The sequence below is a fragment of the Gopherus flavomarginatus genome, chromosome 5, assembly GCF_025201925.1.
Source record: "Gopherus flavomarginatus isolate rGopFla2 chromosome 5, rGopFla2.mat.asm, whole genome shotgun sequence".
Taxonomy (NCBI): Eukaryota; Metazoa; Chordata; order Testudines; family Testudinidae; genus Gopherus; species Gopherus flavomarginatus.
Window position 1 is genome coordinate 45,906,898 of NC_066621.1, and position 26,852 is coordinate 45,933,749.

Consider the following 26,852-nt stretch of genomic DNA (forward strand, 5'->3'; position numbering starts at 1 on the left):
TTGCTCGGCTGGACCAGACAATTGGGTCATGTAATTAAGCATCCCACATCAGAAAGGGATTAATATCTGATTCTTAAGAAAGTAACCTCCTCTGCCCATAAAATACCTAGTTTTTTTGTGCAGTGCTTTATGTGGGTGTGGGATGGGGAATTGTTTCCTGATATAAACAGATGATCATTTTATCCCCTGAGGCACGAATTTTGATTCTTTAAATTTATCTTTTCTCACAGTGATCATGAATTCATCCAGCCATCTTTCAAAATCAGCTGTTAGACCAGGTTGTCACCCCTTTCTGCTTGCTTTGGCTGGGACAAAGCAACTGAAAACAACTGAAGATTCCTCTGGTGTAAAGGGATCCTGAGGGGGCATAGAGCCTGCATATCTAGCTTTATGCCCTTTCCCTTTCTGGCTCCTGGCACAGTAGACAATACTGGAGAAAAGAGGTATGGCAAGAGTGACTCTGTGCTCCAGCAATTCCTACCTACCAAAATGTCCGTTAGACAGGGGTGGCTCTAGGCATTTTGCCGCCCCAAGCACGGCAGGCAGGCTGCTTTCGGCGGCTTGCCTGCGGAGGGTCTGCTGGTCCCGCAGCTTTGGTGGACCTCCTGCTGCGGGAGGTACACCGAAGCCGCGAGACCAGTTGGACCCTCCGCAGGCAAGCTGCCGAAAGCAGCCTGCCTGCCGCCCTCGCGGTGTTGGCAGAGCACCCCTCGCGGCTTGCCACCCTGAGCATGCACTTGGCTTGCTGGGGCCTGGAGCCTCGCCTGCCGTTAGAGCTGTGGACAGCCATAACTTTGAGTAGCCCTGAGACATCTCTAATTTATGCCAAAAACTGTTTCGGCCCCTGGCTGGCCCGAAGAACAAAGAGGTACAAAAATGACTTAGATCCAGTTTTACCCTACTGTCCACTTTCATCTGCCCCAAACATTTTTCTGCCCCAGCTTAGATCTTGCCCATAGTGCTTGAGCTTTACTTATTATATTTACACTGTATTTATAGCAGTAAATTCCACAGGTTGTCTGTATACTGTGTTGTAATGCTCTCCTCAAGGCAGCCCAGAACTATAAGCCATTGTGTTACCCTTCTGCCTTATCAAGAGTGATCTTTGCTAGAGATTACACTGTGTCAGCTTCCTGCCACTTTAGTCTGTCCAGGTCCCCTGCAAACTCCTCAAGACTGCCAGTCTAAACCTTGCTTTGCAAGTAGTAATCAGCAAACCCAAGTTCCTGAGTTCCTCAGAGATGTCTCTCTGTACTCTCCAGTATCTCTCACTGAGCACTCACAGAAATTACTAAGTTCACTTCCTCTGGAGAAACAGTATACAGTCAGGCTTCAGAGTGGTAGCCGTGTTAGTCTGTATCAGGAAAAACAATGAGGAGTCCTTGTGGCACCTTGGAGACTAACAAATTTATTTGGGCATAAGCTTTCGTGGGCGAAAACCCACTTCATCAGATGCATGGAGTGAAAAATACAGTAAGCTGTATATATATTACAACACATGAAAAGATGGGAGTTGCCTTACCAAGTGAGGGGTCAGTGCTAATGAGGCCAATTCAGTCAAGGTGGAAGTGGCCTATTCTCAACAGTTGACAAGAAGGGGTGAATATAAACAGAGGGAAAATTTACTTTTTGCTGTGTTAATGAGGCCAATTCAATCACAGTGGATGTCACCCATTCCTAGGGTGACCAGACATCCCAATAAAATTGGGACTGTCCCGACCAATATTTGGTTGTGATGCAATTTGTCACGATATTTTGCAGCACTCTGCTTTTTTTTTTTTTGGCTCCACCGGCGACCCGCCCCTCGCCCTCATGTGTCCCGATATTTTCTTCCTCTCATTTGGTCACTCTTCCCATTCGCAACAGTTGACAAGAAGGTGTGAATGTCAACAGAGGGGAAATTACTTTTTGTGGTGACACAGCCACTCCCAGTCTTTATTCAGGCCTAATTTGATGGTATCCAGTTTGCAAATTAATTCCAGCTCTGCAGTTTCTTGGGAAGGTGGTTTTTTGAAGTTTTTTTGTTGAAGAATTGCTACTTTTAAGTCGGAGTGTCCAGGGAGATTGAAGTGCTCTCCTACTGGTTTTTAAATGTTACAATTCTTGATGTCTGATTTGTGTCCATTTATTCTTTTGTGTAACGACTGTCCAGTTTGGCCAATGTACATTTCAGAGAGGTATTGCTGGCACATGATGGCATATATCACATTGGTAGATGTGCAAGTGAATGAGCCCCTGATGGTGTGGCTGATGTGGTTAGGTTCTATGACGGTGTCCCTTGAATAGATATGTGGACAGAGTTGGCAACGGGGTTTGTTGCAGGGATTCATTTCTGGGTTAGTGTTTTTGTTGTGTGGTGTGTAGTTGCTGGTGAATATTTGCTTCAGAGTGGGGGGCTGTCTGTAAGCGAGGAGTGGCCTGTGTCCCAGAGTCTGTGAGAGTGAGGGATTGTCCTTCAGGATAGGTTGTAGATCCTTCATGATGCGCTGGAGAGGTTTTAGTTGGGGGCTGTAGGTGACGGCTACTGGCATTCTGTTACTTTCTTTGTGGGGCCTGCCCTGTGGTAGGTGACTTCTGGGTACCCTTTTGGCTCTGTCAATCTGTTTCTTCACTTCACCAGCTGGGTAGTGTAGTTTTAAGAACACTTGATAGAGATTCTGTGGGTGTTTGTCTCTGTCTGAGGGATAGGAGCAAATGTGGTTGTATCTTAGAGCTTAGCTGTAGACAATGGATTGTGTGATGTGCAGGGCCGGCGCTTCCATTTAGGCGACGTAGGCGGTCGCCTTGGGTGCTGGGATTTGGGGGGGGGTGGCATTTTGCCACCCTTGGTGGCAATTCGGTGGCGGGAGGTCATTCCGCGCTCTGGGTCTTCGGTGGCAATTCTGCGGCGGGTCCTTCACTCACTCTGGGACCCGCCACCAAAGTGCCCCGAAGACCGGGAGCCATGGAAGGACACTCCCCCCCCCGCCGCAGAGTTGCCGCCAATGACTGGGAGCACGGAAGGACACCCGCCTAGGGCTCCAAAAACCCTGGCACTGCTCCTGGTAAAGTGGTCTGGGTGAAAGCTGGGGGCATGTAGATAAGTATAGCAGTCAGTAGGTTTCCGGTGGTGTTTGTTACCATTGCTTATTTGCACTGTAGTGTCCAGGGAGTGGATCTCTTACGTAGACTGGTCCAGGCTGAAGTTGATGGTGGGGTGGAAATTGTTGAAATCTTGGTGGAATTCCTCAAGGGACTCCTTCCCATGGGTCCAGATGATGATGTCATCAATGTAGTGCAAGTAGAGCAAGGGAGCTAGGGGACGAGAGCTGAGGAAGTGTTGTTCTAAGTCAGCCATAAAAATATTGTCATACTGTGGGGCCATAGAAGTGCTGCTGACCTTGAAGATATAAATCATCCCCAAATCTGAAATAGCTGTGGGTGAGGACAAAGTCAAAGTTCAGCCACCAGGTTTGCCATGACATTATCGAGGATACTGTTCCTGATGGCTTGTAGTCCATCTTTGTGTGGAATGTTGGTGTAGAGAGCTTTTTTGTTAGTCTCTAAGGTGCCACAAGGACTCCTCATTGTTTCTACATCCATAGTGACTAGGGTGGTGTTTTCTGGAAGATCACCAGTGGATTGTAGTTTCCTCCAGAATTCAGTGGTGTATACAGTCAATTGGTTTAATGGAGGACTCACATTTATTTCAGTATAACAGCACTAAGATGGTTTATAGTAAAATTATAAATAAGTTTATTAATAAAGAATAAACATTTAAGTGATACTAAGCAGAGGTAAGAGAAACAGAAAATGGTTACAAACAAACAAAAAACACATGCTTTCCATCCAGTACCTAAATCTTAACTTTAGCAAGTTTGACAAAGTGGGAATGTTCTTAATATTTCCTCTGAATACTGTATGGGTGCCTCAGTTTTCCTCTATGCATTTCTTAAGTATCTAGGTGGTGGGATAAGGGTGCGTGATTGTTGCAGAGCCCTAGAGGGCCAGTGTGAGCTGTCTGCACAGAGAATGGCTGACACACTGTCTCCTGGCAAATCGCGCCCTGCAGGGTGCCAACTGAAGGTGTTGGAGAACAAAGAAATCAGGTGGCCTCCTTGCCTGGGAAAGAGACAGAGGCCAGAGTTGGGGCTGGAGGGGGATTCAGTTTGGAGCTGGCTGGGGAAACGAAGGGAGACCCAGCACCGGGGACTGGGTTCCCTGTCCCCCAAGATGGACCTGACTGAGGGGTCCTGTTGTCTGTACCTACAGCTCAGTTTTGGACTGTATTCTTGTCGTCTAATAAATCTTCTGTTTTTCTGGCTGGCTGAGAGTCACGGTAAATGGCAGGAAGTGGGGGGGTGCAGGGCCCTGACTCCCCTATATTCCATGACAGCAAGCTATATTTTTTTCTTAAACAGTTTCTCACTTACAGCAGCTCCTACCCGTCAGGCCAGGAAGATCACCCATTCACTTGCTTAGAGGGTTCTGTTCCCTGTGTACCCCAGCGATGAATAACTAAAGGGTTCTCTTCCTTTCTTTTCATAGTCCAGTAAGATTTTGAAAAAAATCTTTGAAAAGTAAACCCAGACCAAGTTCCTCTTCCTGCTGGGTTGTAGACGCCATGCTGTCTTCCTCATCCTTTCGTCAACTTTTTTTTCAATTGGCTTAATCACTTTGTTTACTTTAGATGTAATTGTACTTCCAGTGTCTCTGGCCTCACCTTGCTCAATTTACATTGGAGACACAGGCAAACAGCTGAAACAACTTTCCTTTGTCTAGGGCAGGCTCGATTTATGCATTGTCTCCTAAACACATTTTAAGAATATATTTCCAACGTGCATATTTTATTCTTTATCCACATCATGCATTGATATTCTTGCCCAGTGTATCACCAGTTTACATATGATACCTTAGAAGATACTTTTTGGACACATATTATGACAACAAAAACAACGAGGAGTTGTTGTGGCACCTTAGAGACTAAGTTTTATTTGGGCATAAGCTTTTGTGGGCTACAGCCCATTTTTTCAGATGCACCAAGTGAAAAATACAGGAGCAGGTATAAATACGTGAATGGATGGGGGTTGCTTTACCTCACACTTGGTAAAGCAACCCCCATCCTTTCATGTATTTATACCTGCTCCTGTATTTTTCACTTCATGCATCTAATGAAGTGGGTTCTAGCCGACAAAAGCTGATGCCCCAATAAAATTGTTAGTCTCTAAGGTGCCGCAAGGACTCCTTGTTGTTTTTACTGATACAAACAAACCAGGCTACCACTCTGAAACCTGTAACTATACAAATTATGACAGTGTGTGTCAGGTCTGATATGAATTACAGTATAGTGAGCCCTCTGCCAGTGAGCACTGACAGGCTCTTAGCATTTCATTTTATTCTAAATTTTCTCCCTTTTAATTTTGTTGAGTGTCTCCATGTTCTCATGTTATGGGCAAGCCTAAAAAGGAGAGAAACTGGTGAGTGTTCAGTATGATCTTCATAATTTTGAATGTCATCATGAAATTCCTTCCCCAACTCTTCTCCTTTTAGGCTCCATAAATCTAGTTGTGACATGTTGATAGGAAAGATGCTTCATATTTCCAACTACTTTAATATTCCATGAAAAATGCCTTTGGAATAGGAATTTCTCCAACTATTCTTCACAACTCAACTGCCCTCTAACTGCCCTCTCTGCCTTCTGTTTGCTAAAGAGCTTATATGCAGTTTTGTTGTAACCATGTTGGTTCAAAGACTAGAGAGACAAGGTGGGTGAGGGAGTATCTTTAATTGGACCAACTTCTGTTGGTGAGAGAGACAAGTTCAGAGCTCTTCTTCAGGTCTGGGAAACATATTCAGAGTGTCACAGCTAAATACAAGGTGGAACAAATTGTTTAGCAGAAGATTTTGGGGAACCATTCAAGGTGAAGTGACCCGTTAGCACCCCTCCAGGAGGGAAGGGAAGTGGGAGGGGAAGGCAGGTGCAGAGGTGGGGAGATGTTAGTGGGTTATAGATTGTTGTAGAAAGCCATAAATCCATTTTCTTTATTCAGTCTGTGATTTTTGTCTAGCAAAGTTATGAATTTAAGCTTCCAACATCATCTTTAGAAGGTGTTGTGCAGGTTTCCTTTGAGGAGGAGGACTGATAGGTCAGATATAAAGTGATCACTTCACCTGCAAGTGAAGATGCTCTTTTTAATAAACTTGCATACTCTTCCTGTGGTAGCAGTGTCACTTGCAAGGGGCTTACCTGCTCTGCTGCTGGCTGTCATGCCAGGTACTCTTTCCTCATTGTTGCCTGTTGCACCAGGTGTGTCGTGAGGTTGGTTCCGTGGTGATTTTAGTAAAACATGAACAAATGGAAGAAGCTCAGCTGAGCTGATGGAGTTAAGAACTGGGAGCCAAACAGTTAAAGTATTTGGAAGACTCTCATGAGCACGTTAAATAATAAAGAAAGAAATACTTACATGAGCACAATATGCTCCCCCATCCCCCTATGCTTAGTCTGCATGTTCCTGGCTAGACACACTTGGCATGGAGCCGTAGGTGTAATGATGCTGTCTGTGGTAAGCTTCTCTCAGAGCCCTACACAGAGCAGAAATCTAAGGGGCTTTTTGAGCTGAAATCTGAGCAGGAGTCAATGATGCTAAAAATAAGGCTCCGGCGGAGTCCTGTCAATGGATTTTACTGCATAGCCACAACAAAGGGGAGTCAACAGCAGCACCACTCCTAAGAGAGTCCTGGTGGGAGGTAGAGGCTGGGAAACTGTGCAGAGGCAATGCAGAGGACTAAAGAGAGTCCTTTTCTGCAGATCTTTCAATCTGCTAAATTTACAGGCCTCCTCTGTGAATTGCCACAATCTCCTCCTCACTGAGAGAAGGATCAGAAATGCTAAAGCAGCTGAGCTTCCTAAGCCAGTTTTACCCTTCCATGGGACTGTCACATGGCATCTAGTACTAAACCAGTAGATGCACAAACCATGTTATCTGTTGGAAAAGCTTACTGCAACAGGGAATGTAACAGTGAGGAATTTCTGATTTATTTTGAGGATAACGTCTTTTTGATTTGAAGGAAACTACCTCCATGGAAGCAGGGCAGTTTCTGTGGGAGACAAATATGAGTGCTTCTCTGTGGTGGTTGTGGCAGGGACACTCACTGAGGTTCTGGATGTGCTTGGGGAGCTTTAGGCTAGCGCTTTATGCCTTTTTACCTCTCGCCTAATAAAGTCTAGTGGGAACAAAATACATTCTATACATTTTAATGGACCCAGTGATCTTAAAACTGTAGTTTAAAAATCAGTTTAACAAATACACCGCTACCCCGATATAACGTGACCCGATATAACATGAATTTGGATATAATGCGGTAAAGCAGCGCTCGGGGGGGTTGCGCACTCTGGTGGATCAATGCAAGTTCGATATAACGCGGTTTCACCTATAACGCAGTAAAAATTTTTGGCTCCTGAGGGCAGCATTATATCAAGGTAGAAGTGTACTTAAAACTCAGTTTTGTATTAATAGTGTCTTCTTTTAATGAAGAAAATGTTTAGATGCACTAGGACTGAGTTTGATCCCCTCTCTGTAAGTGGACATGGCCCATTAAAGTTAACCGTGTTGTGCCCACTTATATCACATCTCAGTTTGACCCAGTGAGTGGAAATATTGTAATTCCCACATCTCTGTGTTAAGTGTCTAAAGATATTTTGACACTTAACTCCCAATGAAATCAATGGGAATTAGGTGCCAAATACTTTTGAAGATCAGGGATTACATGCTTGTGTTTTTTCCCAGAACACATAAATAGAAGTGGACTCATACATATTGTCTTTCCATAAATCATTTCCCTGCCATTAATGTTATTCTCTGGATTAAAACAAAATAAACAAAGTATGCTGTAACTTTTTTAATGTTAAAATTTCTCCTATACATGGGGACCAACTAATTGCTTTCTGCTCCCTCATCCTCTTCTTAATACAGAGGCAAAGGACAACCCAGATTGTATAAAGAAGAATGCCAGTATGCATGTGCATGCTGACCGTTGGAGCTTTTGGTTGTTTTGAGCCTGATCCGGTGAGGTATTGAGTGCCTCTTGCAAAGTATGGAATGCTTTCAGTTCGTATTATTTAGCACTTCACCGGATTTAGCCCTCTGACCAAGGTCTTCAGAAGTGACTAAATATTTTGGGTGCCCAACTTTATAAAGGAGCCTGATTTTCAGAGGGTGCGTGCTCAGCACTTTCTGAAAATCAGGCCCCATTAAGACATTTCACATTGGGCACTTAAAAATCACTAGTCACTTTTTACAGTTTTTTTTCCTAAGAGTGTAAACAGCAAAACTATGAAAAAAAATATTATATTCATCTCACTGTATACATGTCCTTGATTGCAGTACGCATCAAGAGTAAAATTCATCCGTGTGCAGAGTCCTAGCACAAAGCTTATGTAGTAGTTGAAACCACAAAATAATGCTTCGGTTAGACTTAACTAGTGTGTAGATCTTGTGCTGGGTCTCAGTGCAAGGGTGAATTTCACCCTGAGTGCAGATTTTTTTGTCACTCTAAACAATACAAGTGTTACATGCAATCCGGAGTGATTTGAAACTACTGGAAGAGATCAATTTAGAATATATTGGAAGATAGCCATTGTGATGTGGAGAACATGCTGCCAAAATACTGGTTGGAAGCATTTCCACACCCTGTCACCTGCCTTACTGTCTGCGAGTTCACATCTATTTCTTCTTATCTTTACAGAAAGCGCTGACAGGGGTAGATGATCTGCAGCAAGTAAAGGCCCTAGAGATGCGTGTGGACACGAGAGAGAACAGCTTGGGAAACTTTGGTGAGAAAACACTTCATCCTGTGCTTAATCTCTTGCCATTTTATTTATTTTGGCGTGAAGGCGAAGCATGCTGCACATGAGGGGCTGGTGGCTCAGAAGGCAGTGGAATGTGCAAAATAAAGTCTTGTTAGAGATTTTCTTAAAACACAGGCATCAGTCAGCATCTTATCAGCTTTTTACTGTGAAGAGCTGAATAGAACCATAAATATTATATGTAAATAGGATGAACAATACCAGTTCAATTTCAGATCCATTCAGTTTGTGCTGCTTGTAGCTGGGCGATAAGATTTAGCTGATTTTGTTTTTCTGGTGTCTCATGCCTGATTTTATGCTGCTAGGATGAATAATGTTGCACTCAAAGGAAAACAAAAAGGAAAATTCCAGTCTAGTTTAATTACCACTATTCCTGGATGTGATTGTTCAGAGATCTGTGAGCCAACTTCAAAATCTGCAGTAGTCTTGAAGAGCTGCATTCAACACCCATAGTCTTTAAACTAGCGTGTGCAAGGTTTTCTGGTCCATTAAGGCTGCTCTGTGCTATTCCAGGTGCACAAAACAGCCTAAACTCACCTTAACTGCCCAGTAGAAGATTTTACTTGTAAATGGAAATCTTCTGGTGGCAATAGGTCCATCCTTTTGGTCCCTGATATAAAAGATGTCCGGTGGAAAGGGGTTACAGATAGGGGCCTCTATGTTCCCTGGCTGGTGGAACAGCCCCCTGGGGCCACATGAAATGGGGTGAAAGGTAATGCAGTCCTGAGGCTGCTGATCAGATCAGAAGCTGCACAGTTCCAAGCTTATTTTGGCCACCTTTGCCTTCCCATTCATAGTCCTGCAAAATGTGCATGTTAGCCAGATCAGGCGGTCAGTCGCTTTATTCTTCAATCAATCTGTGGTAGCAGATGCAACAGAACTAATTTCCTCTTGTCCAGTTGTAATCATTGAAGAGTCAAGTGAACAAGGTGTATTTGTTATCTCACTGCTATAGAGATTGGAAGATCCCAGCTCATGCTGACCTGCTTTCTTTTGCATAGAGTCAGTCTGTATCTGCTTACAGTACTTAACTATCTCATCCAGTCCTGTTAAAAATGGCCCATCTAACTATGCTAGAGAATGGGCTTCAGAGAGATTCTATGTGCACCACAATTTTAATGAATGCTGTCAATACTTGTCACTTATCAGTCTTCTTTCTGTGAATGTCAGTGGGCTTGAGAAGCAGGAAGGAAGGTACTTTGAGAGAACTCCTTGTACAGGAAAGTTTACATTGAGCTTGTCAGCGCCAACTCCTCATTTCTTGTTTAGCCTTTTCTTTCAGCAACATGCTGATTCTTATCATCACCAAAAACATCTCCTCCACCATGTTCCAACACAGAAACTATGGTACAGTGGGATGGTCTTGCTCCCTATACCCAGAGACCAACTCCAGGAAGTGGGTGGCAGAGTATTTTCACTCAATGAACTCCTTCTCACCTGCAGTCCACCAAAGTCTGTGGATGGCCACCTTTAGTATGCAAAGGCTGATCTTTTGAAGGAAGCCTTTTAATTTGCAGAGATTTTTAGATAGTGGTTTGAGAAGTAAGGTTGTACAAGAGTTGTGTTGATTTGTCCAGATATTTTGCACCATTTTCTTTGATAATTTTGATGCACAGATCTTTTTATGACATGCACATGATAATTTAGTGTATAATTAAATCCATCTCCTTTGCAGTTCATAATGCACTCAGATTTCCCTAACGGAGATGATGCACTGGGGGGACATGCAGGGTCACGTGCCCACCCAGATTTGCTGCTTGGCTTCACACAGAGTGAACATGCTCAGTAACTCTGCTGAAGCCAGCTGTCCTCACTCTCCCCCTCCACTATCGGCAGGCACTGGTTGTCTCCCTAAGGAAATTTCCTTTTGCCATTTCCATTCTTTTCTTCTCCAAAGCTGAGCTTCCATTCCTCCATATTTTTCCATTGTATATGACAAGCCAGTTACAAGACATACATCCTCCATGCCTTTTCAGCAGGGTGGTTGTTTTAAACCTGTAGCCCCTTCCATTGCCTGCTTCAGTCATTATCTCTGCTGTCTGTTCTTCCTCATATGCTTGTGCAAAAAAATGGATCTATTTATTAGATCTTCCCAATCATTCAGGCTAGAAAGGAAGAACAAAGAAAACTGTTTATTTACCATCTCACTGTTCTCTTTTCCTCTCTCTTGTGTTCCCCTCAGGTATAGTTCCCTTTCCCTCCTAGTACTCAAATAAATCTGTCACTCTCCAGTCCCTTCCTTAGACTTTTGCTAACTTTTCGGGATACAGCGCACTATCTCTGGGTTGCATGCAGACACTGTTTAGTCCAAGTCTACACAGGGAGCTGGCCTTTGGATCCTACAAATCCCATAGCTGTACATCCCCACTGACTTTGAGTGCTGCAAAATATCAAGCCAATCTGAACTGTAATTTTTCATAAGTAACTTTAGCCCTTTTCCTTCCAAAAACAACCTGGAAAATGGCAATAGGTGGCTAGGTTGGAAAGTTTGCCACTTGGATTATTCTTAAATTTCAGTGGTCATTCATTATCTCCCTCCACCTGACAGCTATACGGGGATGATTTTTTTTTTCTGTTTGGACCTGTGGAATGGGGCCTGGGTTTGAAGGGTTATCCCAGGACAATTTGTCTCTGTGGAAGGGGCAGTGCCACGTAGGCTGCCACTGAAAGTGCCAGACTCACTACAAATACTTGCCCAGCCAACTGCATTTGAACCACTTCTATGCTGAGCAGCTATTGTGGCCTCTGGTAGCTAATGTGAGAGACAGAATAGACGAAGTAAGTCCTGCATTCTAAACCTGACCATGACATTGATTTTTCTCGTTGGCCATAGTCAAGTCACTTAACCTCTCTGCTATATAAAGTCACCAGACTTTACATGGAAACCCTCCAGTAGCTAGGGCCCTGGCAGCCGCCAACTCCACAATTTATATTGAGAGCTTCCTCATGAAAATTTTTAAGCATTGATAGCTATGTACAGACCCCAGCAGGAGCACTCAAGATCCACATCTCCCAGAGCACAAGGTTAGGGCGACCTAAAGGTCTCCCCTGTTTATATAAAATTGGTCAGTTCACTTTTGGGGAATGGAGAGCTTTAACAAATAATCCAGTTGACTTTCTCTCACGTTGTCAGACCAGCCTTATGCACAGTGATATGATCCTGGTGGAGAGGAGCTGGTTATAGCAAAGAAAGGGTGTATGCAAAAGTAGTATAAGATAGTCCATGTAACAACATTTTTGCAAGAGTCTATTTTAAAGTAATTTTGGGCTTTATGCCAGCAGTTGAAAATTAAGCGCCATTATTGTTTCAGGTTGTTGCTGAAGTCTCCCGTGATTTGTTTTCTATGTGTTTTGTTGAGTGGCAGGCAAAAAATTGAACTCTCCTGGCAAGTCTCTCTTCAAGGTCCACAGCATTTGGATTTACTTGTGCACTCTCCTTTAGCTGCACATAGTGTTTAATTTAGAGTAAAGAAGATAGACTATTTTTTTTCTCTGTGTTTACCCCTTCAATTTTGATTGCTGACAGATCTGGAACTGTATTCCTGACCAAGTTATAGAAATCCCTGTTTAAAGTAATGGTGGATACATTCATCTAAGACATTACATGGCTTCTCTTATGGCTAGATGATTTTAATCAAGTTGCCCACAATGCTGTTCATTCTGCTTCAATTGTTACCTTCTGGCAGCCATTCTAAGTTGGATCCATTCATGGATCTTTGCATAAAGAGTCAGGATCATTGAAACAATTAGAGTGTGTCTACACTACAGGATTATTCCGATTTTACAGAAACCGTTTTTTAAAACAGATTGTATAAAGTCGAGTGCACGCAGCCACACTAAGCACATTAATTTGACAGTGTGCGTCCATGCACCGAGGCTAGTGTCGATTTCCAGAGCGTTGCACTGTGGGTAGCTATCTCATAGCTATCCCATAGTTCCCGCATTCTCCCCCGCCCCTTGGAATTCTGGGTTGAGATCCCAGTGCCTGATGGGGCAAAAAACATTGTCGTGGTTGGTTCTGGGTACAGCCTCACCCTCCGTGAAAGCAGCAGACAACCATTTCGCGCCTTTTTTCCTGAGTGAACTGTGCAAATGCCATAGCACAGCAAGCATGGACCCTGCTCAGCTCAAGACAGCAATCATGGACATTGTAAACACCTCGCGCATTATCATGCAGTCTATGCTGAACCAGGACGTGCAAAACCAGTCAAAGAGGAAGTGGCTTCGGCAGCGCAGTGATGAGAGTTATGAGGACATTGACACAGAATTCTCTCAAACCGCGGGCCCCTGCGCTTTGGAGATCATGTTGGTAATAGGGCAAGTTCTAGCCATTGAACGCCGATTTTGGGCCCGGGAAACAAGCACAGACTGGTGGGACCACATAGTTTTGCAGGTTTGGGACGATTCCCAGTGACTGTGAAACTTTCGCATGTGTAAGGGCACTTTCATGGAACTTTGTGACTTGCTTTCTCCTGCCCTGAAACGCCAGAATACCAAGATGAGAGCAGCCCTCACAGTTGAGAAGCAAGTGGCAATAGTCCTCTCGAAGCTTGCAAAGCCAGACAGCTACTGGTCAGTCGGGAATCAATTTGGAGTGGGAAAACCTACTGTGGGGGCTGCTGTGATGCAAGTAGCCAAAGCAATCATTAAGATGCTGCTACGAAAGGTTGTGACTCTGGGAAATGTGCAGGTCATAGTGGATGGCTTTGCTGCAATGGGATTCCCTAACTGTGGTGGGGCGATAGATGGAACCCATATCCCTATCTTGGCACCGGAGCACCAGGACACCCAGTACATAAACCGCAAGGGGTACTTTTCAATGGTGCTGCAAGCACTGGTGGATCACAAGGGACGTTTCACCAACATCCACATGGGATGGCCGGGAAGGGTTCATGATGCTCGCGTCTTCAGGAACGCTACTCTGTTTAAATGGCTGCAGCAAGGGAATTACTTCCCAGACCAGAAAATAACAGTTGGGGATGTTGAAATGCCTGTAGTTATCCTGGGTGACCCAGCCTACCCCTGATGCCATGGCTCATGAAGCCATACACAGGCAGCCTGGACAGTGGTCAGGAGTTGTTCAACTATAGGCTGAGCAAGTGCAGAATGGTGGTAGAATGTGCATTTGGCTGTTTAAAGGCGCACTGGCGCACATTACTGACTCGCTCAGACCTCAGCCAAACCAATGTCCCCTTTGTTATTGCTGTTTGCTGTGTGCTCCACAATCTGTGTGAGAGTAAAGGGGAGACCTTTATGGCAGGGTGGGAGGCTGAGGCAAATCACCTGGCCGCTGATTACGCGCAGCCAGACACCAGGGCGATTAGAAGAGCACACCAGGAAGCGGTGCGCATCAGAGAAGCTTTGAAAATGAGTTTCATCATGGGCCAGGATACGGTGTGACTGCTGTGTTTGTTTCCCCTTGATGACCCCCCCACCCTTGATTGACTCATTCCCTGTAAGCAACCCACCCTCCCCCTTCGATTACAGCTTGCTTAAGGAAATAAAGTCACTATCGTTTAAAAATCATATATTCTTTATTAATTCATTATAAAAAGAGGGAAAGAACTGACAAGGTAGCCTAGGTGTGGTTTGGGAGGAGGATAAGAGGGAAGGAAAAGGCCACTAAAAAAATTTCAAAGTAATGACAGCCTTTTGGTTGGGCTGTCCACTGGGGTGGAGTGGGCGGATGCACGGAGCCTCCCCCCACGCGTTCTTACACGTCTGGGTGAGGAAGATATGGAACATGGAGAGTGGTGAGGGTGGTTACACAGGGGCTGCAGCGGCACTCTGTGGATCCTGCTGCTGTTCCTGAAGCTCCACCAGACGCCGGAGCATGTCAGTTTGATCACGCAGCAGCCCCAGAGTTGCATCCCACCACTGCTGATCTTCCTGCCTACACCTCTCATCTCGAACGTCCCTCCTGTCCTCACGTTCACTGGCATCTTTCCTGTAATTTGATACCACGTCCTTCCACTCATTCAGATGAACTCTCTCATTGCTGGTCACTTCCATGATTTCCGAGAAAATTTTGTGTCATGTCTTTTTTTTCCGCCGCCTTATCTGAAATAGCCTTCGGGATGGAGTAAGGAGGTTTGAAAAATTTGCAGCTGCATGAGGGAGGCAAAAAAAGGAAGAGAAGTGTTTAAAAAGATACATTTTACAGATCAATGCTTATACTCTTTCACAGTGAACAACACTATTCACCTTACATAGCACATGTGATTTCACTACAAGGTCGCATTTTGCATCTTAATATTGAGTGCCTGGGGGTCTGGTGTTAGAGATCTCACAGACGCAGGTCCGGGCAGTAGAATTCAGCTTGCATGCATCCATGGTAAACCATTGTCTTTTGGCTTCTGCAGCCTTCATATACACAGTGCCCTCCTTTCCCAAATACCAAGCAAAGGCCGTTCAGTTCTGCTTCTTTCCTGTTAACATGCAGCAGCAGAAACCCCGCCCCCATCCAATTCTCTGGGATGATCGTTTTAACCCTCCCCCCACTGCATGGCTGGTATCATGGAAGATCACTGCTAGCCAAACGCGAAAAAGCTCAGCGCCAATCACCCCCCGCCCCCGCTTGGCTACCTGCAAGGAAGGTTTTCTTTTAAGCAACAGGCAAACAGCCCAGTAGGAATGGCCATCTCTGTCCCCTTAATTACATTCCTGAATTTCAACTAGATTACCATGAACGATATCACTGTCTCCTGAGGATAACACAGCGAGATAAAGAAAGGATGTTGCTTGAATGCCAGCAATCACCGGGACCATACGCAGCTAGGCTTTGTCATGCAATGATACCAGATTACTTGCTACATGCATGGCGTGGTCAAGTGTCCTACCATGGAGGACGGAATAAGGCTGCCCTGCCCAGAAACCTTCTGCAAAGGCTTTTGGAGTACCTTCAGGAGAGCTTCATGGAGATGTCCCTGGAGGATTTCCGCTCCATCCCCAGACATGTTAACAGACTTTTCCAATAACTGTACTGGCCGTGAATGCATCCCAAGTCCTCAGGGCAAATTAATCATTAAAAAACGCTTGCTTTTAAACCAAGTTTTTTATTTACAAAGGTACACTCGCCAGAGGTCCCTTTCATGGCTTCATTGTGTGGGATAGTGGCTTGGGAGGGCTGGGAGGGTAATTCCGTCAGGGTGAGAAAAAGCTTCTGGCTGTTGGGGAGAACGGAGTGCTGTGTGCTCTCTGCAAGCTCATTTTCCTCTTCCTCCTCCTCATCTTCCCCGTCCGCAGAATCCTCAGCCATGGCTGAGATTACCACCCCCACCACGGACAGGGGTGGGGTGCTGGTGGCGGACCCCCCTAGAATTGCATGCAGCTCAGCATAGAAGCGGCATGTTTTCGGCCCTGCCCCGGACCTTCCATTTGCTTCTTTGGTTTTCTGGTAGGCTTGTCTGAGCTCCTTAACTTTCACATGGCACTGTACTGAGTCCCTGGTGTGGCCTCTTTGCATCATGGCCTTGGAAATTTTTTCAAATTTTTTTTTCATTTTGTCTTTTGGAACGGAGTTCTGTTAGCACGGAATCCTCTCCCCATACAGCGATCAGATCCAGTACCTCCGGTGCGGTCCATGCTGGAGCTCTTTTTCGATTCTCAGGAGACTGCATTGTTACCTGTGCTGATGAGCTCTGTGTGGTCACCTGTGCTGATGAGCTCTCCATGCTGGTCAAACAAGAAATGAAATTCAAAAGTTCGCGGGGCTTTTCCTGTCTACCTGGCCAGTGCATCCAAGTTCAGATGGCTTTCCAGAGTGGTCACAATGCTGCACTGTGGGATACCGCCCGGAGGCCAATACCGTCGATTTGTGGCCACACTAATCCTAATCTGACATGGCAATACCGATTTCAGCGCTACTGCTCTCATCGAGGAGGAGTACAGCAACCGGTTTTAAGAGCCCTTTATATCGATATTAAGGGCCTCTGTGTGGACGGGTGCAGGGTTAAATCGGTTTAACGCTGCTAAATTCGGTTTAAACGTGTAGTGTAGTCCAGGCCTTAGACAGACAATGAACTCTTAACATCAGTGAAGCAATTGTATATGTAGTATTAAAACTTAAAGGGAGAGCCTGTAATATTGGAGAGAGATGTTGTAAAATCCTAGGAAATAAGAATCCTGTTGGGAGAATTTTGCCATGATGCACATGGAATGCTTTTTCTGTTAGCTCGCTAAGGAGCCCATGAGAGTTAAACTGTTTGGAAGTTACCACAGCTCGCATTACCATCAGATAGCTTGCGCCCAAGAGCATAGAATGTCTGAGATGGAGGACTGGGTTAGAGGAAAGATAGATGGAGGGCTATCTTGGCTTGTCATTCTGATTGTCACCCTTTCTACCTTCTTGAATCCCTTTTCCACACTAACCCTATATGCATGGAATAGAATGCCCTTCCTGAGTTAGTCTGCAAGGCCACTCCCCTCCCCTCAGTCACATCTCCACTTAATACCCTTTTCTACTATGAAGCCCATAAGAAATGAGTCAAACACATTTATTGACATACTCTTGTTTTTAATACATTTTTTGCTTAATCATCCTGTGAACTAGCCTTTGCTGAGTAACTGCTTAATTTTACTGGTGTAACCTAAGAAGAAGGATGGCATTGGTCTTGTTAAAGCACGGGACTGGGATTGAAAAGATCTGTGTTGTGGTTTCTGCTCTGCCATTTACTTCCTTTGTGACCTTGAGCAAGTCATTTAATCTCTCTGCTGTTCAGTTCCCCATCTGTCAGTTGAGGCTACCAATACTTCCTCTTCCTGCTCTTTGCCTGTCCTGTTTATTTAAAATATAAATTCTCTATAGCAGGGACTATCTCATATGTGTCTATTCAATATCTAGCACAATTGGCCCTGATCTTGGTTGGGCCCTCTAGGTACTACTATAGGCATGTGCAGCACATTTTCATTAGGGTGTGCACCCAGGGAGCCCTGCCCTAGCCTGCCCCCACCATGCCCCCATCCACTCCCTCCTACTTCCTGCCCCTTGACTTCCCCCCTCAGAACCTCCAACCCCCCCCTGCTCCTTGTCCCCTGACTACCCCCTCCTGGGACCTGAGCCCCTAACTGCCCTCAGGACCCAACCCCCTATCTAAGCCTTCCTGCTCCTTGTCCCCTCACTGCCCCCCTAGGACCTTACCCCCTACCTGTCCCCTGACTGCCCTAACCCTTATCCACACCCCTGCCCCCAACCAGACCCATGGGACTCCCAGGTCTATCCAACCACTTCCCAACCCCTGACAGGACCCCCCAGAACTCATGACCCATACAAACCCTCCCTGCTCCCTGCCTACCCCAACCCTTCTCCATACTCCTGCCTCCTGACAGGCCCCCCCCCCCGAACTCCCGACTCATCCAGCTCCCCCAGCTCTTTGTCCCCAGCTCTTTGTAGCATATCTCCACAGATCCCCACCCTAACTGCCCCCCCAGGACCTTCCTTGTTCGCTGTCCCCTGACTGTCCTGACCCCTATCCACCCCCCGCCCCCTGACAGACCTCAGGACTCCCATGCCCCATCCAACCCCGCCTGCTTCCTGACTGTTCGCTCCAGAGACCCCCCCGGTCCTACCCCCCCCCAGGATCCCACCTCCTATCCAACCCAACCTGCTCCCTGTCCCCTGACTGCCCCCCACGCCATATCCAACCCCCCAGGCCCCGGACCCTTTACCATGAGGCTCCTAGCAGCATGTTCTGTTCCACTCAGAGCCAGACACGCTGCCCCATGGGAGCAGGCATCCCCGGCCCCTCAGAATGCTGCGTGTGCGATGTTATGGCTCTGGATGAGCAGGGAGCATGTCTGGTTCCCCGCGGAGCCAAACACTGCCCCGCAGGAGCATGCAGCCCCAGCCCCCAGAGCACTGCGCACGCGGCGGCATGGCTCCAGGGGATGGGGAAGGGGTAGGAGGGGCCGGTGGCTTGCTGCGCTTGGCTGGGCGCTCCGGCCTGGGAGCACAGACCTCGTGGCTTGCCGCACCAGGAGAGTGGGCCCACCCCTACATTAGGGTGTGCCTGGGCACACCCGGCACACCCCGTGCGCACGCCTATGGGTACTACTGTGCTACAAATAATTCTCTTCCAAACCCCTGAACTGTTTTGTTACCTTCTTCCTTGCATCATGTTTGACATTAGATTGCTAGATTTTCAGGGCAGGGATCATGTCTTATTTGTGCTGTGAGGGACATCTAACGTGCTTTTGGTTGCTATAAAATAAGAAGCAACAAGAGAATATAACTTAGTTTCACACAGCGCTTTACATATTTAAAGTGCTCCAAAGACTTTTGCAAAATAATCAGATTAAATATTTTCAGTGCAGTCTGCAGTGCCTGTATAGAAAAACACAGAAGCCAATATGTGGCTGATAATAGCTCTCAAACAGCATTGGACATATCACATAAGTAGCTCATTTGTTGAGAGATGATTCATGGATGTGCTGGGGATGGGAGTATCCCAGGAGGTGCTGGTCAAAATTCTTCCATCAAATAGAAGGGAAAGTTGGAATGATTTCCTTTTTCTGGACTATTATCATTATTTGTATTATCTTAATGCCTTGCCAGAGGTGGCTTATCCCTGGGGCTCACAAAAATACTTTTCAAGAACGTAACTGATTAGCTTTACAATGGCCCATATGGCATCAAACTGATGATGCTTTTCTTATGGTTTGGAGAAAGAGTTCAGACCGCAAAGTGACTGGAAGGTTTGTACTGGGGAATTCCCCCTCTCTAGGGAAATTTCCACCAGTAGAAAACTGGTGGAGGTAGAACCATACCAGGTCTGTTGCTCAACTCTACCAGCTTCTGTGTCTGTCACTTAAATAGAACATTTGTTTCTGACAATTTAAAGGGGTTCTAGTGTACCGTGTTTTATAAAATATGTCATACAACTACACCATATAGTGAAACCAGGATACCCATAGACACCATTTTAAAGTCTTTCCTTCATCTATGATAACTAAAACAAGATACATTGCACTGAATTGTAAGATCTAGAATTATTCAGAGATTAATAGAGATGGTGGCTGAGATACAGAATTTGTACCTGTATCCAAATTGCTCCAAGGTTTAGGGGAGTTTGGTTTTGTGGTTTTGGTTCAGAACTGCCTCTAGAAATAAGTGAAAAGAAAAATGTTCCATGGGATCAGAGTAAAGAATTTAAAATAATTAAATAAAGGTTACTCATGATTATGAAACTTACAAAGCCAAGCAGTAAACAATAGATTATATGCAGAAAATACATGAAAGTAGATAATAATAACAAAATAAAGGTAGGATTTTTGGAATCTTAGTCAATACAATTATAACTAAGGCTATGTTTTAGTCACAGATATTTTTAGTAAAAGTCATGGACAAGTCAGGGGCAGTAAATAAAAATTCACAGCCTGTGACCTGTCCATGACTTGTACTATATACCCCTGACTAAATTTTGCAGGAGGGGGGCAGGGGCACTGCAAGTGCTTGGGGGGGTCAGCCCGGGGGCGCCGTGGGTACTTGGGGGGCACAGTGGGTGCTCGGGGAGTAGGGTGACCAGATGTCTCAATTGTATAGGGACAGTCCTGATATTTGGGGCTGTCAAAAATATAAAGGGAAGGATAACAACCTTTTATGTATGCAGTAGCATAAAATCCCTCCTGGCAGATGTACTGAGGGGGTTAAGAAGTTCAAATAACCTGGTTGGCACCTAACCAAAAAGACCAATAAGGAAAGAAGATACTTTCAAATCGAGGGTGGGTAGGAGGGACAGGAGGTTTTGTTTGGGCTCTCTTTGTTTGTTCCTTCTCTGGACTGAAAGAGAGACCAGGCAGGTAAAACCGCTCCTGAAAACATACCTGAAATAATACATCTAAAATTGCAGAAATTGTTAGTAAGGGCAAGGAAATGCATTAGATTATCTTTTGTTTTAGCTTGTGAATTTCCCTATGCTAAGAGGGAGTTTTATTTCTGTTTTTTGTAACTTTGAAGCTGAACCTAGAGGGGAGTTCTCTGTGTTTAAATCTTTTTATTACCCTGTAAAGTTACCTTCCGTCTTGATTTTGCAGATGTGATTCTTTTACTTTTTCTTTAAATAAAGTTTTTTAAGAACTTGTTTGATTTTCAGTGTCCTAAAGACAAAAGGTCTGGTTGGTACTTACATTATTCTCAAGCCTCCCCAGGAAAGGGGGTGAAGGGACTTGGGGGAATATTTTGGGGGAACAGGGACTCCAAGTGACCCTTTTCCTGAATTTTTGTGTAAATCACTTATTAGTGGCAGCAATACCATCCCAGGACAAGGAAAGGAATTGTACCTTGGGTAAGTTTTAACCTAAGCTGGTAGAATATAAGCTTAGGGGATCTTTAATGCAGGTCCCCACATCTGTACCCCAGAGTTCAGAGTGGGGAGGGAACCCTGACAGAGGCATTGTCTTATATAGGCTCCTATTCTCCCCCTACCCTGTCCTTACTTTTCACACTTGCTGTCTGGTCACTCTATTGAGGGGGAGCAGTCTGGGATCCCTGCTGGTGCGTGGGGTGTTAGCGGGACTGGCGGGCTCCCTACCTCGCTCCTCGTGGCTCCCCAGAAGCAGCGACATGTCCCTCCCTCAGCTCCTAGCTCTGCGCACTGCCCCCACCCAAGTGCCAACTCCACAGCTCCCGTTGGCAGGGAACTGTGGCCAGTGGGAGCTGCAGGGGGCGGTAACTGTGGGTGGAGGCAGCACACAGATCTAGGAGCTGAGAGGGAGGAACATATTGCTGCTTCCAGGGATCCCCTGAAGATACACACCACCCAGAGCCCTCACCCCCCCATGCCCCAGCCCTGAGCCCCCTCCCTCACTCACCCAAACACCTGCTGCTGCTGTGGGGAGGAGAAGGGCAGTGACCTGAGACTGACCCAGCAGTGGCCAGTGTGGCTGGCCCCGGAGCTGCCCGAGCTCCTCAGGCAGCCCCCGAGTCAGCCGCATTGGCCTCCGCAGAAGTTCCGAAAGTCATGGAACCTGTGACTTCCGTGACCTTCGTGACAAACTTGCACCCTTAGTTATAACATGATGGGCTTGTGACAAATAAGATTGCACCTTCTGCTGATTGGCTCAAGAATCACATTTAGAAGACTGTACAGTAAGGGGATTTCAGTTCCTCAAATGAAGTATGACTTGGTTGTAAGAAGCATATGCTGCAATTCGATCACCAGTTATTATAAGGTAGGCAACAGCATATAGAGAGAGTTGTAGAAGAGAGAATCAAGAGCGAACTATAAAAAACATGGGGATATGTTGCACAGAGGGAGATAATAATGTAAATCTTCCTTAACTCTTTAGAATAAGTCATTATTAGTCAATAAGGATATCGAATCAAACTGAGCAACACATGATCACCACCAAGCAAACCTTCTGTTAATGCTTGTTCTTGTCAGGAATGATGCCACATGGTGCTTTTCAGAGGGGAGTTTCAAAGGTTGTAACTGTGAAACCACTGCAGCTAACATCCAAGCTTATACTGAGAGAATGTAGAGGTTGGAATATTGCACAACTGAAATCGTATCAATAACTTTTCAAACATAGTCTAGAGTGTTAGAGGTGGTCAAGACGGGTAAGAAGTGCATCTGAAAAATCTGTGGGCTGCTTGAGCTTGTGAGGTCGGGCATATGTTTCCTATGTTCTTCAACCAGTTCTACAAAATGATTCTTTATTCTGATCCTGCAGGTGCTTATCTCCCTAATCTAAGACAACTGAAATTGAACAACAGTTTACTTGTATCTGTGAGGTAAGAAAGAAACCATAATTGGAATAAACATGAGGAATATGACGCCTTTCCTTTCCCTGTTTGGATGATAAATTGTTCGTTTCTGCTGCCTTTATTCCCTCCCACCTCTTAAAAGCAGTATAGGAAAATTCTATTTATGTCCAATAACCTACAGATTTAGGGCCAGGATCTCAGCTGGTATAAATCAGCATAGCTCCACTGTTACCAATGGTGTTACACTGGTATACCCTAACTGAGGATCTGGAATAAAATGCTGGCCTCATTGACGTCAAAGGGAATTCTGTCATTGACTTCAATTGGGACAGGATTTCGCCCAAGTCTGTAGTGAGATGGGTTATTGTGGTGGGGTATATAAGCCTCGCACTGGGACTGAAGAGGTTAAGTAGCCCTGCCCACTCCTCCTGCCGAGCATGCTACAGCTGTAGGTGGGTCTTAAAAGGGAGCCAGACAGCTCAGCAAATGCCTGGCAGGGCAGGGAGAGAAACCTAACCTGAGAGCTCCTAAAGAAGGATGCTCCGGGAGCCTTTCCCTGGGAAAAAGAACCTGCCTTCTGAGCCCAGAGGGGTGGAAGGTTCCATTACTCTTTCTTCACTACCTTGTGTCAAACTGTAAGACTTTGTTGAGAGAGTGGGCGGTAGGAAGTGGCCCAGGGAGGCAGCCTTAAGGCATTCCTGGCTGCTGGACATTGTTGCCTCTTACAGAGTCCTGAGCTGGGGTCCAGGGTCAGGGCTGCCCTACCAACCACGCTTGTTACGAAGAGCATGAAAACCATCACTTCCAGACTCGCTCTTGGGGAAGTAAGGGGAGAGTAGAGACTTGGAAAACACTGCAACTGGGGCTGGATGCCCGCAGTGGGTCAACAGATAGACTGATCCCCCCCAGTTGTGAGGGCGTGGGACCCAATATCTTCCTTGGAGCCTAATTAGTGACCTGACCAGAGTGTCAAATCAACACCCACCAAAAGGCAGACCTCCAAGGGCATGAGAATGGCCAGTGAGAGACACTGGAGGCAGAGTGAGTAGAGACCTAATATCCTAAACTTTAGGCGACAGCAACAGTGAGCACTGCCCAACACAACTTGAAGGAGAATGTAGTCTCTCATCCCAGGTCTTCTGAAGGGCCTTGCAGGTGGGGGAAAGTATGGATCTAGACAACTCGATGAAGTGACGGATGGACAGCCAGCAACTGCAGGCCTCCCAACAGCAGCAGGAACAGAACCAGCTGTTTCAGCAAATGGCTGCCCAACAGTAAGCAGCACACATCAACAGCAACAACAGCAGCTCATCTGGGAGCTTGAGGCAAAACAGCAAGAGCAGCAATAATGCCTGGTCCAGCAGGTGGCAACCCTTTTATAACTGAGAGAGACTAGCACCCCTGCCCCAAGGTTTCTCATAAAACATACAAAGATAGGACTTCAGGACAACCTGGATGCTTTCCTCTTCAGTTCTGAAAGGGTCACCACAGCAGCTCGATGGCCATCTGTACACTGAGCTATTTTGCTGGCACCTTATCTTACTGGGCTGGCTCAAGCTGTGTATTGGAGCCTCAGCTCTGTGGATACGCAAGACTATGCACAGGTCACGGCGGCTATTTTAGACATCTTTGATATCAGTGCCGAGATCCACTGACAGCGCTTTCACCGGGAAAAATTTCTCTGGGGCCTGACCTTGTGCAGCAGCCCAGAGCTTTAAAGAACATTGTTAGTGGTGACTCCAGTCCAAAAAGCAGACCAGGGAGCTGGTGGCCAAGCAGGTCATACTGGAGCAATTTTTGGAAATTCTCCTGGCTGGGGGATGGGAGCAAGTGTTGTGGCACAGGCCTGAGACATTAACCCTCATAGTACGGCTATCAGAAAACTATATGGCAGCTGCACGCCCAGCCAGTGGAACACCCAGGCCTGAAGATGCTCATTAAGATCTACAGACTGTATAGGCTAAGGATCTCTCGGCCTGGCAATGGGAGCAAGCTCCAAGGAACCAAATACCAAGCCTAGTCCACCAGATGATCCACAGCTATGGCAAGACCCCAGAAGCCTGGTCTCACTAGGAATAAAGTACTGGGGAAAAATCCTATCCTGAGGGAAGGCCCCACTCTGACACCCAGCTTCCCCTAGGGCAGTCAAGGGATAGGGCAAATCCCTTGATCAGAAGTTGTTTTTCACATGGACAGTGAGGACATTTCTGCTGTGACTGCCTGTTAATGGTTAGCAACTCTGAACAGGCATGGACAGCTGATACCATGGCTAGGAAAAGAGGCCTGATCAAGGTATTAGTTCCTGTGTGGGCTACTGGGGTAGAAGTATACTTGGGGTGCAGCCAAACATTGGTTAGGGAACAGCTAACAGTGTCCCCAAAGTTGCCTCCGAATCCTATCTGCTTCCAGTGTGTTCATGTGGATATGTGCCCATATCCCACAAAGGAGGGACAGTCAATTGTGGGAAGCCTTATAGGAAGAGTATGAGCAATTGTGGCCTATACACTAGATTACCTGGTGATTTTTGGGCTGGGATTGGGAGTTTTTCAGGGATGTCATGAAGTCATGGGGTAACAACCCCCTGGAAGGGGCAGGCTCTCATGTAGAGGCCCCTGAGTCACAAAAACCTAAAGTTATCAGGAGTCGGAGAGACAGAAGATCCGAGCAAAGGGAGCTCCCGCAGAAGCAGTGCCCTCCCTGCATTCAGGAGAAGCAGAGGATCTCACAGTCCCTAGACTTAAACCTGCTGGCGGCAGATGTAGATTTTGTAACAAACAGAAGGACAACCCAACCCCAAGCAGGGCATATGCTTGCTCTTTATAAATATATCAGAGGGATTAATATTAGGGAGGGAGAGGAATTATTTAAGCTTAGTACCAATGTAGATACAAGAACAAATGGGTATAAACTGGACACTAGGAAGTTTAGACTTGAAATTAGACAAAGGTTTCTAACCATTAGAGGAGTGAAGTTCTGGAACAGCCTTCCAAGGGGAGTAGTGGGGGCAAAAGACATATCTGGCTTTAAGATTAAGCTTGATAAGTTTATGGAAGGGATGGTATGATGGGATAGCCTAATTTTGGCAATTGATCTTTGATTGTCAGCAGATAAGTATGCCCAGTGGTCGGTGTTGGGATGTTGGATGGGATGGGATCTGAGTTACTGCAGAGAATTCTTTTCTGAGTGCTGGCTAGTGAGTCTTGCCCACATGTTCAGGGTTTAGCTGATCACCATATTTGGGGTTGGGAAGGAATTTTCCTCCGGGGCAGATTGCAGAGTCCCTGGAGGTTTTTCGCCTTCCTCTGCAGCGTGGGGCATGGTCACTTGCTGGTGGATTCTCTGCAGCTTGAGGTCTTCAAACCACAATTTGAAGACTTCAATAACTCAGACATAGGTTAGGGGTTTGTTATAGAAGTGGATGGGTAGGGTTCTGTGGCTTGCTTTGTGCAGGGGGTCGGACTAGATGATCACATTGGTCCCTTCTGACCTTAGAATCTTTGAGTCTATATGACCAATTTGCCAGTATAAATTGATGAGATGGTAAATACATGACTGATGAAGCAGTGGTTTTTATTTGAACTCACAGAGGAGAGACTGTATCAGGTGGCAAAGGACCCTCAAATCAGAGAAGTAAGGAGTACAATTTCTTGTCCTGAAGAAATTCTGCCGCAAAGTGCTGCACTGGTGCATGCAATATCTTGAGGGGACCGAAGGAGGCAAGAGAAGACCCTTAAGAGGGTGGCCCTCAAATTTTATTGGTGGGGGCACAAAAAGAGATTAGGGACTGTTGTGCATTGTGCCCAGCATGTCGATGGGCAGGGCCCCAAAATTTCCACCATGGGCGGTGCATGAACCACCAGCTGGGAGAGGCTAGCTTCCAGCCAGGGCCGGGTCTAACATTTTTGCTGCCCCAAGCAAAAAAAAAAAAAAAAAGAGCGCCACTCTGCCCCCGCGAGCACCGCTCGACCCCTCCCCAAATGTCACATCGCGCCCCCCAAGTCCCTGCCTCCCCAAGCGTCATGTCATGCCGCCTAAGTCTCCGCCCCCACCCCCGCCCTCAGCGCTGCCTGGCTGAACCAAAAAAAACAAAACCAAAGCCTGAGCGCCACCCCGTCCCAAGGTGCCCCCCAAGCACGTGCTTGGTAGGCTTGTGCCTGGAGCCGGCTCTGCTCCCAGCCTCACCCCTTCCACCTGCAGCCCTGGAGCCAGGCCTCAGAGCAGAAGCAGCGGCCTGGGGGCAGAGTTTGGGGGGGGGCCATGCCGAGCTTCCCCCAACCTATGATACCTGCCACTCATGAGCTCCAC

General features: G+C 46.2%; 1 protein-coding gene across 5 annotated transcripts in view; it reads left to right on the forward strand.

The window, feature by feature from the left end:
* LRRC56 (leucine rich repeat containing 56) overlaps positions 1-26,852 on the forward strand; it is a 119,708-nt gene that overhangs the window by 30,233 nt on the left and 62,623 nt on the right. For 4 of the 5 annotated variants that reach the window (XM_050952863.1, XM_050952864.1, XM_050952862.1 and 1 more), the window contains 2 exons: positions 8,725-8,812; positions 22,514-22,574. In XM_050952863.1, coding sequence (XP_050808820.1) covers positions 8,725-8,812; positions 22,514-22,574 — 149 coding nt within the window. Of the gene's footprint in view, positions 1-8,723; positions 8,813-22,513; positions 22,575-26,852 lie in introns of those variants that run through there. The other variant, XM_050952865.1, reaches the window with a different exon arrangement.